We start from the raw sequence: 19,222 nt of genomic DNA on the forward strand, positions 1-19,222 counted from the left end.
TTTAGAGGGATCACCTGATTAGGTCAGACCCACCCAGATCAGCTTACAGTCAGCTGACTTGGGACTTTAATTACATTTGCAGAGTCCTTTCATAGCAGTCCCTAGACTAGCATTTGATTTAATTTTTTTTTTTTTGGCTGCGTTGGGTCTTCGTTGCTGCCTGTGGGCTTTCTCTAGTTGCGGCGAGTGGGAGCTACTCTTCATTGCAGTGCGTGGGCTACTCATTGTGGCGGCTTCTCCTGTGGCGGAGCATGGGCTCTAGGCAAACGGGCTTCAGTAGTTACAGCACGTGGGCTCAGTAGTTTTGGCACGCAGGTTCTAGAGCATGCAAGCTTCAGTAGTCGTAGCACGCAGGCTCAGTAGTTGTGGCTTAGTTGCTCCGTGGCATGTGGGATCTTCCCAGACCAGGGATTGAACCAGTGTCCCCTGCATTGGCAGGCGGATTCTTAACCACTGCACCACCAGGGAAGTCCCAAGCATTTGATTGAATAACCAGAATTTTGCTGGGAAAGAAGGAGCAACTTTAGATTTCTGCCTGCCACAGTTCTGTAAAATGGGTCTAACAGTGCACCTACTCTTGGTACATAACGCCTTTGAATCCCAGCTGCTGTTTCCCTCTGGGGACCTGTGTTCAGGGGTCTGAAGATAACCCAAGACCTGGGCTCAGTGATTCGCTAGAAGGACTCAGAACTGTTTTGCTAACCGTTATGGCTTATTACAGCAAAACGATACAGATTAAAGTCTGCAAAGGGGCTTCCCTGGTGGCGCAGTGGTTGAGAGTCCGCCTGCCGATGCAGGGGACACGGGTTCGCGCCCCGGTCCGGGAAGATCCCACATGCCGCGGAGCGGCTGGGCCCGTGAGCCATGGCCGCTGAGGCTGTGCGTCCGGAGCCTGTGCTCTGCAACGGGAGAGACCACACAGTGAGAGGCCCACACAGAGCAAAAAAAAAAAAAAAAAAGATAAAGTCTGCAAAGGAAACAGGCACATGAAGCAGGGTCCAGGAGAGACCAAGAGGGAGCTTCCACTCCCTTCCAGTGGAGTCACATGCACACTGCTTACTTCTCCCAGCAATGATGTGTAACAACATGTATGCAGTGTTGCCAACCATCCAAGCCCACCTGAACTTTGGTGTCTAGTGTGTTTATTGGGAGTTGGTCGTTGTAAGCCTGGCTGACCTTAGTTGCTCAGCCTCCAGCCCCTCTATAGGTCACGCTGATACCACGTGACTCAAGGCCCCCACCATAAATCACATTGCTAGGATAAACCATCTGGCCTGGCCCCAGGCCCCCAGGTAAACAAAAACACTCTTATCAGGCAGGACACTCTAGGACTTAGACATTATCTTCCAGGAGCTGGTCAAGAACCAGTCATTCCTGGGGCTTCCCTGGTGGCACAGTGGTTGAGAGTCCGCCTGCCGATGCAGGAGACATGGGTCCGTGCCCCGGTCTGGGAGGATCCCACATGCCGCGGAGCGGCTGGGCCCATGAGCCATGGCCACTGAGCCTGCGCCTCCGGAGCCTGTGCTCTGCAGCGGGAGAGGCCACAACAGTGAGAGGTCCGCGTACCACAAAAAAAAAAAAAAAAAAAAAGAACCAGTCATTCCTTTGGAATGTGCAAGGTTTGGACAACCCAGACCTGCTGAGTTGTCTCTTATGGCACAGAACCCCTTCTGTGGGACTTCCCTGGTGGTGCAGTGGTTAAGAATCTGCCTGCCAATGCAGGGGACACGGGTTCAAGTCCTGGTCTGGGAAGATCCCACATGCCGCGGAGCAACTAAGCCCGTGCGCCACAACTACTGAGCCTGTGCTCTAGAGCCCGTGCTCCGCAATAGGAGAAGCCACCGCAACAAGAAGCCCATGCACCACAACGAAGAGTAGCCCCCACTCACCACAACTAGAGAAAGCCTGCGCGCAGCAACAAAGACCCAACACAGCCAAAAATAAAATAAATATATATATTAAAAAAAAGAACCCCTTCTGTGGGACTTTAGCAAGTCCAGCCTTTAGGACACTCACCAGATTCCCCACGTGAGGATTTCAAGGACTCTGGGGATGTGCCTGCCACTTGGCTGTCATTGTCACTCATACCCGAGACCCTACTCAGCTCCCAGAGGGTCACTCCCCCAGCATCTGTGAGCCAGGGACCCCCGTCCTGTCACCTCCCACAGTTCCATGGGGCACAGCTCTGGAGTCAAGGAAGTTCAGCCGAGAGCTTGGGGACAACAGTTCTAACAGTGCTGACAGTCACAGCCATTTCAACAGAATCACGTCTCGGGCCAGCTGAGAGTACAACACACTTTTTTTCAACACTGAATTTGCTTCTAAACACACTGAGTTCCTTTCCAGCAGGCAGGGGGTAACATGGAGGAGTGGGTTAACCTCAGCGATTCTTCAAAAATTGTGAGGCCCATCTTAGCTGGGAGAGAAAGAGAGCAGGTCCCTCTGCTTATCTGTCTCCTTCTGTGTCTCCTTATCTGTCTTATCTGTGTCCCTTCTGTGTCTGTCCTTCCTCTTCTCTGTCTGTTTCTCCTTCCCACTCACCCCTCTGTTCTCTCCTCTCAGAAGAATCTCATTCTTGCCTGGGGAAAAAAATCCTCTGTCGTCATGTTTCTTTTTCTTCTAGACGTTGTGTCTGGATCCCTGAAACCTCCCCCAAGGGGCTTGGGCTGTGTCCCTTCATCCCCCACTGCCTTCCTGTTCCCCACCCCAACCAGAAGGTGATGAGGACAGAGCCAGCCACCTACCTGAACGAACGTAAACCCAGTTAACACATCAAAATCCAACATCCCCAACCTCGTTGACATATACACACTGCTATATTAAAAATTGATAACCAACAATAGAGCACAGGGAACTCTGCTCAATATTCTGTAATAACCTAAATGGGAAAAGAACTTGAAAAAGAATAGATACATGTATATGTATAACTGAATCACTTTGCTGTATATCTGAAACTAACACAACATTGTTAATCAACTACTCCAGGGAATTCTCTGTTGCTCCAGTGGTTAAGACTTGGCGCTCTCACTGCCAGGGCCCTGGGGTTTGATCCCTGGTTGGGGATCCCACAAGCCACTCGGCGTGGACAAAAAAAAAAAAAAAAAAAAAACTACAATATAAAATAAAAGTTTTTTTAAAACTCCCCAGCCTCAAGCTAACGTTCTGGCTTCTGCTGAGAGCCTGCAGGGAGAGCTTTATAAACACTGTGCCGCCTGCGTGCTAACAGCTGTGGACAGCAGTGGAGGGTTGTGTGGAGAAGAGACAGGCCTCAGCCAGCCAGTAGCAGAATCTCCACAGCTGTCCAGCATTCCCTGAGTCCGGGCCGGCCCGGACTCTCCTTCAGGACTCCACGTGGCTGACCAGCCAAAAGCCCACTGTCTCGTCCTTTAATACCCTCAAAGACCAGGCTCTGTCTGGAGGTGGGTTCTGCAATGGCCTGGAAGGTTCTGGGGTGGCCTGGTGGGAGCTGAAGGGCTTTCACCTGCCTGCATTATCAGCTCACTGAATGAGAACATCCACTGGGCACCTGCTGTGTGCCTGGTTCTGTCCTTGGCACGTGGGATGTGGCAGTGAAAGACAGATGAACCTCTGGCCCTTGTGGGGCTGTGGGGAAAGAGGCAACAAATAAACAGGCAACGATAAATAAGTAGATATGTAACATGTTCAAAAGCGAGACATGTTATGGAAAAGAAAGAGCAGGGTCAGAGGTTGTAGATCCAGGTCAGGGGTTAAACTCTAAGTCAGGGGTTCTCAGCCAGGCGTAATTCTGCCCCCAGAGGACATTGGCAATGTCTGGAGACAGTTTGGGTTGTCGCAACTGGGAGAGGGCTGGTGCTCACGGTATCTGGTGTGTAGGGGCCAGGGAATGTCTCAGGGTGCACGGAACAGACCCTGCAACAGAGAACGTTCACCAGAGGGGTGCAGAGTGATGTGGGAGAGGGGAGGACCCTTCGGGCGATAAACTCCGGGACACAGCTGGTTTGTGGGGGACTGATGCCTGAATACCGGGGAGCCCTCTGTCCCTGGGAACCCCAGTGTTAACAATTCTGTACCTGGAGGAGGAGTAAACCTGAGATGTGGCCTTGAGCAGATCTCATGACCCCAGGGGAGGGCCACCTTGAAATCCCCTAAGGACTTGCCCTTTATTTAAATGTGAACGACAGTCCTGAATGCAAGATCTCCCAGTGAATTAAAGCAGAAAGAGTCTAAGGTGGTTCTCAACTGGAGGCAGTTTTATCCACCAGGGGACACCTGGGAGTGTCTGGGGACAGGCTTTGTTGTCAGGACTGGGGTAATTGTAAGTCCTGCAATGCACAGGACGACCCCACAACCAAGAATGATGGAGCCTCAAGTGTCGACAGTGCTGACAGGGTGAGAAACCTTGGCCTTACCTAATTCAGATGCCAAGATCAGGTATCTTAATCAGCTCTGGCCACCATAACAAAATATCAGAGGCTGAGTGCATAAACAACAGAAATTTATTTCCTCACAGTTCTGGAGACTGGATGTCCAAGATTCAGGTGCCAGAGGGTTTGGTTTCTCCTGAGGCCTCTCTCCTCAGCTTGCAGGTGGCCGCCTTCTTGCTGTGTCCTCACATGGCCTTCCCTTTGTGCATGTGCATCCCTGGTGTCTATCTCTCTCTTCTTATAAGGACACCAGTCCTATTGAATTAGGGACCACCCTCATGACCTCATGTAACTTTAGTTACTTCCTTAAAGACCCCATCTCCAAATGCCGTTACTGGGGGTTAGGACTTCAACATGAATTGGGGGGGGGGGACACAATTCAGTTCATAACAATAGGTATCTTCCTTTTCTTCACTAGAAACAGGAAACATGTAAGCTGTCAGGAGAAAGTGACTTTTCACAAGAATGTCATGTTCTCTTGTTTCCCTTCCCGTGTCTCTGAGAAGGACCCACAGAGACCCCAGGCACCTCACTTAGCTACAGTGGACACGAGACTTAGCTATTAATTCCAACTGCTTCCCTAGAGGAAAAAAATAAAACTGTCATAGGTTGGTGTCAAGTATGTTGAGAACCCAGCTACACAGATGATTTTCCCAAGGATCTTCCACAACTTCCCAACCTGTGTCCAGGCCCGCCAATCACCCCTACACCCATGCAGGTCGGCTCCAGTGACCACAGTCCCTTGTATCATTAGACCCTGCAACCACCAGCAGCGAAAAGAGAGACCAGACCGTGGACCGTGCCCCCTAGTGGTGATGTGGTGAACAATAGCATGAGATGATAAAGACCAGAGAAATAAAGCAGGAAAAGGGCACCGAAGGAGGGGCAGCTGTTTTAGGTTGGGAGGCAGCTAGAAGACCTCTTTGATAAAGGGTTTGGGCAGGGACCTGAAGGAGGTGAGGGAGGGAACCACATAGATATTTGTAGAAAGAACCATCCTGGCAGAGGAAACAACCCATGCAAAGACCCTGAGGCAGGACGGTGCTTGGCGTGTTTGCTGAGCAACGAGGAGGTTGGTGTGGCTGGAACAGAGTGAGCAAGGGGGAAAGTAGAGGAGATGAGGGCGGATCGTGCAGGGCCTTGTGGACTCGAGGGATCACCCTGGGTGAGGTGAGAGCCTTGAAGGGCTCTGAGCAGACGAGGCAGGTGACTGATGCAGGTGTCCCTGGGCGCCCTCTGGTGGCTGTGGGAGGAGCAAGGCGACCTGGCAGAAGCGATTACACCGGTCCAGGCAGTTCAGCTCCCCACCGCCTCCATATCATCACTCTGGAACAGGATCTGAGCTTGACTTGCAAAAACGCCCTTCTGAAGGATTTTTCTCAAAATAAAGGCATCCGTCTCCAGAGTCACACGGGGGAAGATGAGCGAGAGCTCCACGGAGTGCCTGGCAGATGTCTGTGCTTTGACCCACATCTGCTGAGAAGGAGAAGCTGGGCAGGGGTTCCAGAGGGAGCTCCGGGCTGGGCCCGGGAAATGGAGGAGTGGGAGAAGGAGGGACAAAGACGGCAGATGCTGGGCGACAAGAGGTGGACGGGGAATGGAGGCAAAGGGGGATGTTGAGGCTGTCTGGGCAGTCCAGCTACTCAGCCACAGGCCCCCATGGATGGTCGTTAAACACTGCGGTAGTCCTCTACTGGCTGGCAGCCGGCTCCTGCCCTTCCCCTAGATCTCCTCCCATAATCCAGCAACCACAGGGTTAATATTTGGTCCAGCAGGCATCCTTCAGGCCCTTGCTCTAGCTCTGTCATCAATGTCCCTCTCCTACCAGCTGGTAAATATTTAGAATAGCCCCTGTTTGGGGCTGTGAAACAGGAGTAGAAGCAAGGGCCAAGCTGGTGTATCAGTTAGAATGGATGAGGATGTGCTCTGTAACAAACAGCCCCAAGGTCCTGAACCAACCAAGATTCGCTTCCCACTTCCATTATGTGGGAACTTCCGGGGTCAGCAGGGGCTTCTGTGCGTCAGTCACTTAGGGACCAGGCGTGAGGGGGCAACCACTGTCCCCAACATTACCAGCCTCTGCGACAGAGGGAATGAGAACTCAGGAGGGGCCTGCACGGCCCATTTAATGCCCAAAGCGGGGCCTCACCCTACTCACACCTTATGGGCAAGAACTCGTCCCATGGCCCTGGTCAACCCCAGGGGCCAGGAAGGGCCACACTCCCGTGCACTCGGGCAGGAGGGATCAGGAATGGCTGCTAAAGAACCTTAATGACCACCATGGCTGGAGTGAGGGACCAGGGCTTGGCTCTGTCCAAGGTCAACATTCACAGGAGGGGATACTCGGTTGAGGGAGAACGTCCTCTATCAGGACTGCTCCCTGAGGCTTACCCCAGGCTCCCTACAGCAGACACTGTCCTAGTGCTGTACATTAACTATTTTGATCTTCAAACAACGCAGTGAGGCAGGTGGTATTGCCGTCACCCCCATTTTGAAGATGGGGAAACTGAGGCACAGCACAGTAGACTAACACCCAGGTCACACAGCTGGTAAGTGGGAACCAGGTTGGCCCCTCAGGAAGCTGGACTGTCCCCCGCATGGTCTTTCGAAGGCCCTGGCCCTGCTGAGGACTAGACTGCTCTGGGTCAGGCCCGCTGGGAACCAGGACCCCAGAGCTTGGGTCAGCAGGAACCACTGGCTTTGCGGCTGCCCCAGAGGCCAACTGATGCCTCTCTGTGCCCACCCACAGGCGGAGCCGACAAACAACAGATGGACGCTGAGCTGCGGAAGGAGATGATGGCCATCTGGCCCAACCTGTCCCAGAAGACGCTGGACCTGCTGGTCACCCCTCACAAGTGTAAGAGCCACGCCCGGCCTGGCCTCGGGCTCTGTCCCACCAGGATGGAGGGGGAGGGAAAGAGGAGGTCCAGGGACGGCAGGGCTGGTGCACACAGGGGCCCCCACCCACAGTGAGCTCACCCTGTGCCCCCAGCCACGGACCTGACGGTGGGGAAGATCTATGCAGCCATGATGATCATGGAGTACTACCGGCAAAGCAAGGCCAAGAAGCTGCAGGCCATGCGCGAGGAACAGGTACGGCCCCAGCCCTGATGGCCCTGCCCTGCTATGTCCATCGCTCTGGGGACATCCAGGCTGGGAGACAGTGGCTTCCTTGTCACCATGAGGACCAACCAGAACAGTGGGATGAGGCCAGGCTCCAAGGCAGGTCACTGAGAAGTAGCACAGTGCCAAGGAGACGTAGCCTGGATTAACTCATCTGCTCCATCAACACTTATTGGGCACCTACTGTGTGCCGGGCATGGTTCTCAGCTCCGGGGGTGCATCTGTGAGCAAAGCAGACCAGAATCCCTGTGGAGCAGACTTTCCAGTTGGGGGAATGCCAACAATGACAGATGATTAAATTACATAGCATTGCAGAAAATGCTAAGTACCATGGGAAAAATCGGGGGCAGGGGAGGGAATGTGATTTGAAAGGGGTAGTCAGGGGAGGCCTCGCTGAGGAAGTGACATCTGAGGAAAGAGTTGAAGGAAGTGGAAAGGGAGCCAAGCAGATACCTAGGGGGAGAGTGTTTCAGGCAGAGGGCACAGCCAGTGCAAAGGCCCTGAGGCAGGACCATGAGTTTGAGTTCAGGGAACAGTAAGGAAGTCAATATGGTGGAACAGAGTGTGCAAGAGGCAGTGGGAGGAGACAAGGGTGGGGAGGTGACAGGACAGATTATGCAGGGCCTAGTGGGCCTTTGACTTTTGCTCAGAGTGATGTGGGAGCCATGGGGGCTCCTCAGTAGAGGAGGGAAGTGACTTCATGCAGGTGTTCACAGGTACCCTCTAGTGGCCGTGGGGGGTAAGGGCTGGAGCTGGGAGACCTGAGAGGAGGCAACTGCACTGGTCCAGGCCGGAACTGATGAGGCCGGACCAGGATGTGGGCTGTGGAGTGGTAAGAAGTGATCCAGTTATGGATGGATTTGGAAGGAAGAGTCTTGAGGACTAGCTGATGGATCAGACTTGAGTGTGTGTGCGTTTTGGGGTGGGGGGGCATGTCAAGAATGACTCCTGGGATTTCACCCCAGGGGTGGGCTAAGCATAGCCTCGCCGCTGCAGCCCTGACCAGACCCTGAGCCTGGGGCGCCCTCCTCCACCTGTCCCCTGTGCACACACACTGCTCTCTGCTTCCCCAGAACCGGACACCTCTCATGTTCCAGCGCATGGAACCCCCATCTCCAACGCAGGAGGGGGCGCCCGGCCAGAATGCCCTCCCCTCCACCCAGCTGGACCCAGGAGGAGGCCTGTGAGTGTCCCTCTGGCCAGGAGGCAGGGGAACGGGGGTGCTGGTCGGATGTGAAAGCCCCCGGAGTGCCCACCACCACCCTGGTCTCTGTGCCCCACACAGGATGGCTCACGAAAGCGGCATGAAGGAAAGCCCATCCTGGGTGACCCAGCGGGCCCAGGAGATGTTCCAGAAGACGGGCACGTGGAGCCCGGAGCGAGGACCCCCCACGGACATGCCCAATAGCCAGCCCAACTCTCAGGTGCCTCCATACCCCCCCACGCCCCCATGGCTCCCAGGCCCGGGCAGGACAAGAAGGAGGGGTCTGGGCCCCCCCCACCTGCAGCTCCGCACACCCCGGGCCACCCCCGGGGTCCACGTGTCAGGCCCTGGGGCTCACCCGGCCTCGCCATCTGCCCCGCAGTCTGTGGAGATGCGAGAGATGGGCAGAGACGGCTACTCCGACAGTGAGCACTACCTCCCCATGGAGGGCCAGGCCCGGGCCACCTCCATGCCCCGCCTCCCCGCCGAGAACCAGGTGAGGGCTTTCACCCAGCACGCTGGGGGCTGCACTTGGCCTCTGCAGTCTCTGCTTCCCCACGGAGCCCAGGGACCCAGGGCTGGGCGGGCGTCCTGCACCCTCGGCAGCAGTGTGCAGGCCCCACTGCCCCTACAGGCCACACCTGGAGCCCCTGGAGGCCCTGGTCCTCTTAGGTCCTCCTTGACGGAGGGCTGAGAGGGGGCGGGGTTCCCCTGGGGCAGGGTACCGTGGCCGCCGCCAGGTGGTCTGTCTCTGCCCCGTTTGGGGGTACTTGAGGCAGCAGGACGTGGAGGTTGCAGAGGGGGTGTGGGAGGTGGTGTGTCTGGCCCAGGTGAGAGCAATCAAGAACATACACTCATGCACACACACACGCACGCGCACACGCGCTCGCACATACCCGGATGTGTGTGCTCGTGTACACGCACGCTCTGGGGAACTTGGCGGGTCCTAGGACCTGGTGGCGGAGTCTGGGGTGGGCCCGGGGGCAGCTGGGGTTCGTCTCTCTGTCTGGTCTCTGTGGGGGCCGCTGGGGAGGAGCAGGTGTGTGTGCGCCCGATGTGTGCCTGCGTGTGGCTGCTTTACCCAGCTGCAGGGCTCGGGTGGGTGGGGGGTTCGGGGGGGGGGTGTCCCACTGCCCCAGGCCCACGGGGCCAAAGGGGCCAGAGCCAGAAGCATGGCTGGCTGCCCACCCAGCCTGAGAGGCGGGGCGGCATGTCTGACGGTGGCGGGCTGCCCGTGTGCTGTGCCGTGACATCTGCACGGGGTGGGAGGCTGTGCTGTGCCTGGCTGGGCCAGGGTCACCCAGGGGCCTGGCCTCTGACTGCTGGGAACTTGGGCGGGAGGCACTCACCCTGCATGTGGCTACCCAGCCCCATCCTGACGGGCCCCCACCCCACCCACCCACCCAGCAGGACTGAGCTGCTGGGCCCCAGGAGACGGGTGGGACGAGCCAGCCGACGGCCACCCCTCCCCAAAGCTTTGAGTGTCAGCAGAGCCAAGGCTGGGGCACATTGCATGAGGCAAAGCTCAGGGCCAGGGGCCTGCAGCCACGCCGTCCCATCTGTCGGTCTCGTGCCTTTGCCATCTGTCTGTGGTGTCTCCTGTCTGTCTCCTCTGTGCTCATGGGAGGACTGCCGGCTGGGCCTGGGGTCGCCCACACACCACCAGGGACTTTAACCTCTCACTCCCTCCCCCTTCTCCTCCCCCTCAGGTTCCTCTCCCCGGCCCTGGCATCTCTTCCATCTACCACCTCTCCACTCTCCCTCTCAGCTTTTATATTTATTTCCTTCTTTCTGTTTTTTCTGTGTGCACCATCCCGTGGGGCTGTGACAGAGGAGAAGGGGCCGGCCACGTGGGAATAACCTCAGTGTATGTACCGCGCCCGCCCGCCGCCCAGCTGGGCTCCGGCCCCCTCTTCCCGCCCACCCCCCCTCGTGGGAGTCCTGTCATCTCTCCCTGTCCTCGGACCCCACCCTTTCTTTGCAGACTGCACCCCCTCCCCCTTCCCCCCTGTGGAGCCCCATCCTCATGTGTTGTGTTCTCTGTGTGCCCCACGTGTGCCCTGGAGGAGTGACCCTGCCCCGCCCCCCTCCTCCCTCCCCCTCCACCACCCCCTTCTCTTCAGAGCCCCCAAGCCAGGGGGTCCAACGTTCCAAGGAGTCTGACCTGCAGCCCTGCCTGGCCCACTTTCTCAGGGGCTCTTTCCCCTAACACCACCCCTGAACCTCTGGTCCCGCAGCCCTGTGTTCCTTAAAACTCTTTCCTCGGGCAGTACCGCTGCCCCCTTAGCTGGGCCGGGCCCTGGGCAATGTCTGCCCCGTCTTCCTCCTCTCCTCTCCGAGCCACAGAGAACCCAGCTGGACCCAGTGGGTGCAGCACATGCAGGCCCCCAGGCTGCAGGCCAAGGATGAGGAGAGCAGGTCCCTCGGGGCCTCAAATGCCAGGGCAGCCCCTCAAGGGCTCCTTACGGAGGCCAGACTCAGGTGGTCAGAGAAGTCCAGGCCCAGTTGGCCAAGGAGGACGGTGAGCTGGGTGCCTGGCCCTGGGCGTGTAGGCCTGACAGCGAGGAGAGGCAGAGGCTCCTCACTCGCCCTGGAGAGCAGGCAGGGCGAGCGCCGGCCCGGGGCTCCCAGCTTTGCACTTGGAATGGGGGAAGCTCTGCCCTTCGGTCGGCCTGCCTGTCCCAGCAGGAGGTGGATAGAATGGGGCCTCCTGGCCAGAACCCAGGATGAGCCTGGGGGGTGACAGAGGAGTCCTGGAGCTCTGGTTGATCAGGACCTGAGGCCCACGGCCGCCCCCACCCCGACCCCGCCCTGGACGGTCACACCGCAGTCACTGGTGGCCGATGGGGCAGGACAGACCGGGACTCCCTGGTGCCAGCCGCTGACCCCGTCTGCCGGCCTGTCCCCCCAGACCATCTCAGACACCAGCCCCATGAAGCGCTCGGCCTCCGTGCTGGGCCCCAAGGCCCGGCGCCTGGACGACTACTCCCTGGAGAGGGTGCCACCCGAAGAGAACCAGCGGCACCACCAGCGGCGCAGAGACCGCAGCCACCGCGCCTCCGAGCGCTCCTTGGGCCGCTACACGGACGTGGACACAGGTGGGTCGCCCTGCAGGGCCCAGGGACCGGAGGCTGTATAAGGGGACAGAGGAGGGGAGATAGGACAGAGGGCAGAGTGGGGTAGACACTGAAGGAGAAAAGACAGAAAGGCTTGGACGAGACCAAAGGGACCAAGCGGTAACAGCTGCTGCTCAGAACCTGGGGACCGACCCCCCTCCCAGCACCCACCAGGCCGTCCTTGGTCCAGGGTGGTCCAGGGGAAGGTGCCCCTCTCTAGAGCCCCTTGGTAGTCTCCCATGTGCACAGACCATGCCACCCCTCCCTCAAAGCCATCTGTCTATCTGTCTGACCCCGTCTGGCCCAGGCTTGGGGACAGACCTGAGCATGACCACCCAGTCTGGGGACCTGCCATCAAAGGAGCGAGACCAGGAGCGGGGCCGGCCCAAGGACCGGAAGCATCGGCAGCACCATCACCACCACCACCACCACCACCCCCCGCCCCCCGACAAGGAGCGCTACGCCCAGGAGCGGCCTGACCACGGCCGGACCCGGGCCCGGGACCAGCGCTGGTCCCGCTCACCCAGTGAGGGCCGAGAGCACATGGCACACCGGCAGGTGGGTGTGGCAGGAGGTACCCCTGAGCCGAGCCCCTGGGACCCGGGAGAGGAGGGGGCCTACACCCCACAGCCACTCTGGGCAGGGTCCCCACTGCTGCTGTGACCTCTGACCCTGTCCACCATGGAGTGGGCTCCCCAAGCCAGGGGGTTGGGCTCGGGCAGGGGTGAACACTGCCCCCTGCCACTCTGGCTCCCCACTCTGCACCCCCAGCCTCCCTGCCCGCCTGCCACCCTCTCCCTGCCCGCAGCTGCTTCCTCTTTGGTTGTGGATCACGTTTTGAGTTTCTGGCCAGCGTAGTCTTTACAACTCATGACCATGCTGGCTGCCCCGCTGCCTTTTGCTTTCCTTTAACCCGGCTTCCGTTTTTTTTCTGTTGTTGTTTCGATTATGATTTCTGTCCTCTGGACGCCTGTGAGTAATTTTTTAAACTTCTGCTATTTTAACCCCCAAACTTACAAAACTCCATTTCTCATTTCTCTTTTCACTTTGTTGTGTTGGTTTTCGACTTCCCCCTCCCTCCTTGTCTCTCCCACTCCCCCCCCCCACCTTCGTCCTCCTCCGCCTCTTCCTGCCCTCATCCTCCCTGTGGCTGTTGCTTTTCTCCTTTTTTTTTCCATTCGAATGTCCTGTGTCCCCCTCTCCTCCCGGTGCCTCTCCTGTCCTTTGGTTTTCCTTCGGTCCTCACCCTTCCGTCCTCTGTGTCTCCTCCCGTCTCCTGGTTGATTTTGGTGTATCTTTTTTTTTGATTTCCTTTGTTTCAATTTTCGTGTAGGGCAGTAGTTCCGTAAGTGGAAGCCCAGCCCCCTCAACATCTGGTACCAGCACTCCGCGGCGGGGACGCCGCCAGCTCCCCCAGACCCCCTCCACCCCCCGGCCACACGTGTCCTATTCCCCCGTGATCCGTAAGGCCGGCGGCTCGGGTCCCCCGCAGCAACAGCAGCAGCAGCAGCAGCCGGCGGTGCGGCCAAGCCGGGCGGCCCCCAGCGGCCCGCGGAGGTACCCGGGCCCCGCGGCTGAGCCCCTGGCCGGGGAGCGGCCGCCCACGGGGGGCCACGGCAGCAGCCGCTCGCCAACGATGGAGAGGCGGGTCCCGGGCATGGCCAGGAGCGAGTCCCCCAGAGCGTGTCGCCACGGCGGGGCGCGGTGGCCGGCGTCCGGCGCGCACGCGGCTGAGGGGCCCCCGGTCCCCCGGCACCACGGTTACTACCGGGGCTCCGACTACGACGAGCCCGACGGCCTGGGCAGCGGCGGCGGCGGCGGCGGCGGCGGGGAGGAGCCCCGGGTCGCCGCCTACGACGCGCCGCCCCCCGCGCGCCACGCGTGCTCGCCCAGGACTCCCCGGGCCGCTGGCCCGGCCTGCGCCTCGCCTTCCAGGCACGGCCGGCGACTCCCCAACGGCTACTACCCGGCCCACGGACTGGCCAGGCCCCGTGGGCCGGGCTCCCGGAAAGGCCTGCACGAAACCTACAGCGAGACCGACGACGACGACTGGTGCTAAGCCCGGGCGAGGTGGCACCCGCGCCCGCCCGGCCCCCCCCACGCACCCCACGCACACGCCCCCCCGGGGAGGAGCCGCACCGGCCGCGGGGCCACCTCGCTGCCACCTGCCCAGCACACGGTGGGAGGCCCGGGAGGGCCCAGGAGAGGACCAGCTGGACGGCCCCGGCCTCTGGAGGGAGTCCCCGGGGCCAGGACACACCAGGGTGTCCCGCAAAGACCCTCAGCCGGACAAGCCGCTCCTGGGCTGCTACTGCGCCCCCCACCCAGCCCCGACCCCCCACGACGGGGTCCCTCGGGGGCAGACAAACCACACAGCCAAGGGATTCTAATTAACTCAGCCATTTTTGGAGAACCTTGGGGAAAATGGAAATTAAAAAAAAAAAAAAACATTTTTAAAAGAAAAACGGGGAGAAAAAAATTGCTTCTATTGATGAGTTTTATCATCTCAACTGAATCTTTCCTTTCCCTGGTGAACGCGAGCTGGTGGCCCGTGTGTGGCGAGAAGCCGGAAGCGAAGAGGAAACCCAGCGTCCCACACAGACCTCCACCAGACACACTCATACCCCACACACGTTCTCAGACACACACAGGAGTGCTTGCTGGTTATACCAAACCCTACTATAACTGCCTGCAGAAATCAATTTAAAAAAAATAAACAATTTTAAAAGGACAAAAAAATTAATGATTGAGAAAAGAAGCATTTTTTTCTGACATTTGGTCCTGCTTGAAATAACAAAAGAAAAAAGAAAAAAAAAAAAACACCACCGATTTCCTTTGCTTCTTTTTTCCTTTTTCCTACCTTGTTTGAAAACTGTGGGCTTGGGACTGTGAATTATTGCATGACATTCAAAAAGAAAAAAAAAATAATAAAAAAAAGTTGAATCAAAGGGCTTCTGGATTGGAATGGTCTTTATATTCTCTGCAAAGTACTCCCCAGGTCTCTTTGGGGAAACCATGGAAGGAGGCGCTTTGAAAGTGGCTAAGGATGAGAAAGCTGTAGCTCCCCAGCCAGCACTCTTTGCAAGAAAGTTAAAGCCAAAGACACTGACCAGGGCTTCCCTGGTGGCGCAGTGGTTGAGAGTCCGCCTGCCGATGCAGGGGACATGGGTTCGTGCCCCGGTCCGGAAAGATCCCACATGCCGCGGAGCGGCTGGGCCCGTGAGCCATGGCTGCTGAGCCTGCGCGTCCGGAGCCTGTGCTCCCCAACGGGAGAGGCCACAACAATGAGAAGCCCGTGTACCACAAAAAAAAAAAAAAAAAAGACACTGACCAGCCCATGCCTCTACCCGCAGCCCTCCGGGGGTTCCACAGTCTGCCTGCTGCTGCTTCCGCAGGCCAGGTTGTACCTAAAGCAACCATCCTGGATGATAAGCCTTCCTGGATGACCATCCTACATGATCTGGCAAGTGAGACCCCAGTGAGTACATTTGAGGCCCCACATATTAGCAAAACTCCTATTGGAAGCACCCTGGAGGAGGTACCTGGAAACCCATCTCAGACACCCTGTGCCCAGGGAGTTTTCCCCCCGTGGGAGGTGAGCCCTTCCTGAGGCCTCTGGCACTCTCACCCCACCTACCTGCACCCAAGAAGCTGCTTCTGATGGGCTCCACCCCAAGCTGTATCCCATTTCACAGACTTTCTTGAGATGCCCCTAAGTTACCCGCAGTCATTGGGGAATCCTAGAGATCAGAGTTCAGAGCAGCCGATAGGTGGCAAAAGATGGTCATGGCCGGTTCAAGGTGAAGGCAGCATATCAGAGGTAGAGGTGGGGATGGGCTTCTTATGAGGGGATTGACAGTCTGCCCTCCCTCCACCTTCAGCCCCACCCAACATGTCTTTCCATCAGGCCACAATGCGCCTGCTGAGACAGTCCCACTCCAGGCTTCCAGAAGCTGGCCCCAAAGATGAAGGTGGTAGAGGACCCCCCAACCCCGCTGCCCCCACCCCCAGGGCCTCACCTCCCTACCTATTCTGTGAATGGTTCTGTGAATATAGTCGATAGCCACAGAACTGTAGTTAGTAAAATTAGGAGGTCAGAGAGCTGTGTTGATTCAGGTGAGCAAAAGGCCAGTTATACCCCGTGTTCAAGTTGAGGTGAAAGGCCTTTCTTTGGCCTGAAAAGGCAGCTCCCGCTTCTCCCAAGAAGGGGCTTCAGAGAATTGCAGAAAACCCGCAGATAAGGAGAGAGGGATTGTTCTCAAGGAACACTGGGGTACCAGAAGAAGGGGTACCAAGCCCCTGGCTGTGTGACCTTAAGAAAATGACTTAACCTGTCTGTGCCTCTGTTTTTCCCATCTGTAAGCGGGAACTAGTAATAGAACTGTTTGTGATGATTAAATGCATTATTCTACGTCAGTCATCAGCAAACTTCTTATTTTGAAGGAACAGAGAGTAAATATTTTCAACTTTGTTGCCCAAATGGCCTCTATCTCAACTCTTCCACTCTGACATTGCACCAGAAAAGCAGCCTTATGTTAACGAGTGGGTGTGGCTGTGTTCCAATAAAACTTTATTTATAAAAACAGGCATAGGGCTGGATTGGACCACTCTTCTACATCAGCAGTTCTCAAATGTTTGTCTCAGCACCCCTTTCTTTTCTTTTCTTTTTTTTCTTTTTTTATTTTTTTCTTTTTTTGGCTGCGTTCTTCGTTGCTGCATGTGGGCTTTCTCTAGTTGCTGCAAGCAGGGGCTACTCTTTTTTGGGGTGCACGGGCTTCTCATTGCGGTGGCTTCTCTTGTTGTGGAGCACGGGGCCCTAGAGCACGTGGGTTTCAGTAGTTTCGGTGAACGGGCTTAGTTGCTCCGCGGTATGTGGGATCTTCCCAGACCAGGGATCAAACCCATGTCCCCTGCATTGGCAGGCAGATCCTTAAGCACTGCGCCACCAGGGAAGTCCAGCACCCCTTTCCATTCTTAAAAAAATATATTGAGGATCCCAAAGCGTATCTGTTTATATGGGTTATAGCTACCGATATTTGCCATTTAGAAATTAAAACTGAGACTTTTTTAAACTATTTATTAGCTTTCTTTTTTTTACATCTTTATTGAAGTATAATTGCTTTACAATGTTGTGTTAGTTTCTGCTGTACAACAAAGTGAATCAGCTATATGTATACATATATCCCCTCCCTCCTGAGCTTCCCTCCCACCCTCCCTATCTCACCCCCTTAGGTCGTCACAAAGCATTGAGCTGTGCTATGCTGCTGCTTCCCACTAGCAATCCATTTTACATTTGGTAGTGTATATATGTCCATGTCACTCTCTCACTTCGTTCCAGCTTCCCCTTCCCCCCAGTGTCCTCAAGTCCGTTCTCTACGTCTGTGTCTTTATTCCTGCCCTGCCACTAGGTTCATCAGTACCGTTTTTTTTAGATTCCGTATGTATGCGTTAACGTATGATATTTGTTTTTCTCTTTCTGACTTACTTCACTCTGTATGACAGACTCTAGGTCCATCCACCTCATTACAATAACCCAATTTCGTTCCTTTTTATGGCTGAGTAATATTCCATTGTATATATGTGCCACATCTTCTTTATCCATTCATCTTATTTATTAGCTTTTCAATTACAATCAACAATAAACCTACTAATGATAATGAATAACATTTTTAATGAAAAATAATCACATTCAAAACAAAAACATGCCATAAAAAGAGAGGCATTGTTTTACATGTTTGCCTCCCATTAATGTTGACTGAACAGAAAGCAGCTGGATTCTCATATCTGATTCTGCATCCCACCTGTTGCAATAGCCAATCTCCCCTGGAAACTCCACCATACACCTGTGAGAGAATGAAAGTGAGAGAGGCAAAGGACATCTTAATATTATAAAAATAGTTCATGGGAATTCCCTGGCAGTCCACTGGTTAGGACTCCACACTTCCACTGCAGGGGGCATGGGTTTGATCCCTGGTCGGGGAACTAAGATCCCGCATGCCGTGGAGCACAGCCAAAAAAAAAATAATTCAGCCTGATGGGCCCCCCTGGAAGGGTCTCAGTAACCCCCAAGTTTCTGGACCCCTTTGAGAACTGCTGTTCTCAGAACAAATGATATCTGGCCCATAGTGAGCGATTTTTTGCTATGGCCATTATTACCATAACATCAAAGAAGAAAGTTCCAAAAGGACTTGCTCCAGACCCCAAGCCTTGAGCTGAACTCGGCTAGAGGAGGCTGAGGGACTCCAAACGGCAGGACAGGCAGAGCTCCCCCTATAATAATGGCACCTAAGAAGAGACCAGTGGAATAAGAAACTAAAGAGGGTTTTAGCTTCCTAACCAGGCAGCTTGCCCAGTCACAACCCCCGCAGACTTCTAGACCAGCTGCCTGCCCAAGGCAAGGCTGGTCTCTGGCAAAGGTCCCCCTCCTGGGGTGCTGGGGCAATTCGGGAACAGGTAGAGGCATGCAATTTCCTCAGAAGCCAGGGAAGCTGCAACCACCTGTCCACCAGGGAATGAGACCCACTGCCCAAGCCCCCCACACCTCTGGACCCAAAGGGCAAGGCTCTGGATGAATGCTGGGAGGCTGAACCTCAGGCGTCCACAGCCCACACATTTAGGCTGGAGCGAGTGTAAGTTGCCCAGGAGACACAAAGTGGGAGGATTAGAGGATGAAGAGGCAGAGTGGGGCTTAGGCTGTGGTCTCACATCCCTTTGGTCCCTGATCTGAGCTGCATCCTATGGAAGGCTGAAGAAGGGGCAAGGAAACAGAAACTCTGAGAGCAAGGCATGCCGTACAAATGCCCTGGGCAGCTCCCTTCATAGAGATCCAAAAAATCCAGGCTCCATTTCAGATGTGTCCTTGGGGCTTCAAGGAATCACTGCCCCTTCCCTACAATCCACAGCCTCCAATTGCTACCTGAGCCTCAAGTCCTGTCTGTAAAATGGGGGCCCACTACTGTGTCAAGGAGGCAAAACTTTTCCTCTACCTCCTTAGATTCAGTGACTAGGGTCTGTGAATTAAACCAACAAATGACAGATTCATGGAAGAAAAGGTACACAATTTTTATTAATATTTACATGCATGGAAGTTCACAGAAAAGTAGTGAAACTCAGAGAGCAATTAGACTCAGGGACTTATCTAACATTTTAACAAAGGAAAAAGGGTTTGGGGAGTCGGGGCTGGAGACGTATGGAGAGCTTCTGAGTTGGCAAAAGCATCCCCATGCCCAGCGAGTGGCACAGCCCAGCTCCATGGGCACAGAAGCTTCTGCTCTCAGGACCCTCCCAGGTCTTGCCCTGTAAACCTCTTCATCTGGCTGTTCATTTCTTTATGATAAACCAGTAAACATCAAAAATGCCTTCCTGAGTTCTGT

At 55.8% G+C, this 19,222-nt stretch overlaps 1 protein-coding gene across 2 annotated transcripts in view; it reads left to right on the forward strand.

Annotated features, from left to right (window-relative positions):
* CACNA1A (calcium voltage-gated channel subunit alpha1 A) overlaps positions 1–14,233 on the forward strand; it is a 237,288-nt gene extending 223,055 nt beyond the window's left edge. For both annotated transcript variants that reach the window (XM_060007880.1, XM_060007879.1), the window contains exons 39-47: positions 7,156–7,263; positions 7,399–7,499; positions 8,603–8,712; positions 8,815–8,953; positions 9,116–9,229; positions 10,565–10,600; positions 11,645–11,831; positions 12,157–12,407; positions 13,183–14,233. In XM_060007880.1, the coding sequence (XP_059863863.1) occupies positions 7,156–7,263; positions 7,399–7,499; positions 8,603–8,712; positions 8,815–8,953; positions 9,116–9,229; positions 10,565–10,600; positions 11,645–11,831; positions 12,157–12,407; positions 13,183–13,908 (1,772 nt within the window). In that variant the 3' untranslated portion in view covers positions 13,909–14,233. The remainder of the gene's footprint in view (positions 1–7,155; positions 7,264–7,398; positions 7,500–8,602; positions 8,713–8,814; positions 8,954–9,115; positions 9,230–10,564; positions 10,601–11,644; positions 11,832–12,156; positions 12,408–13,182) is intronic.
* Positions 14,234–19,222: the final 4,989 nt, after the last annotated feature.

Source organism: Delphinus delphis, chromosome 3 (assembly GCF_949987515.2).
Source record: "Delphinus delphis chromosome 3, mDelDel1.2, whole genome shotgun sequence".
Classification (NCBI taxonomy): domain Eukaryota; kingdom Metazoa; phylum Chordata; class Mammalia; order Artiodactyla; family Delphinidae; genus Delphinus; species Delphinus delphis.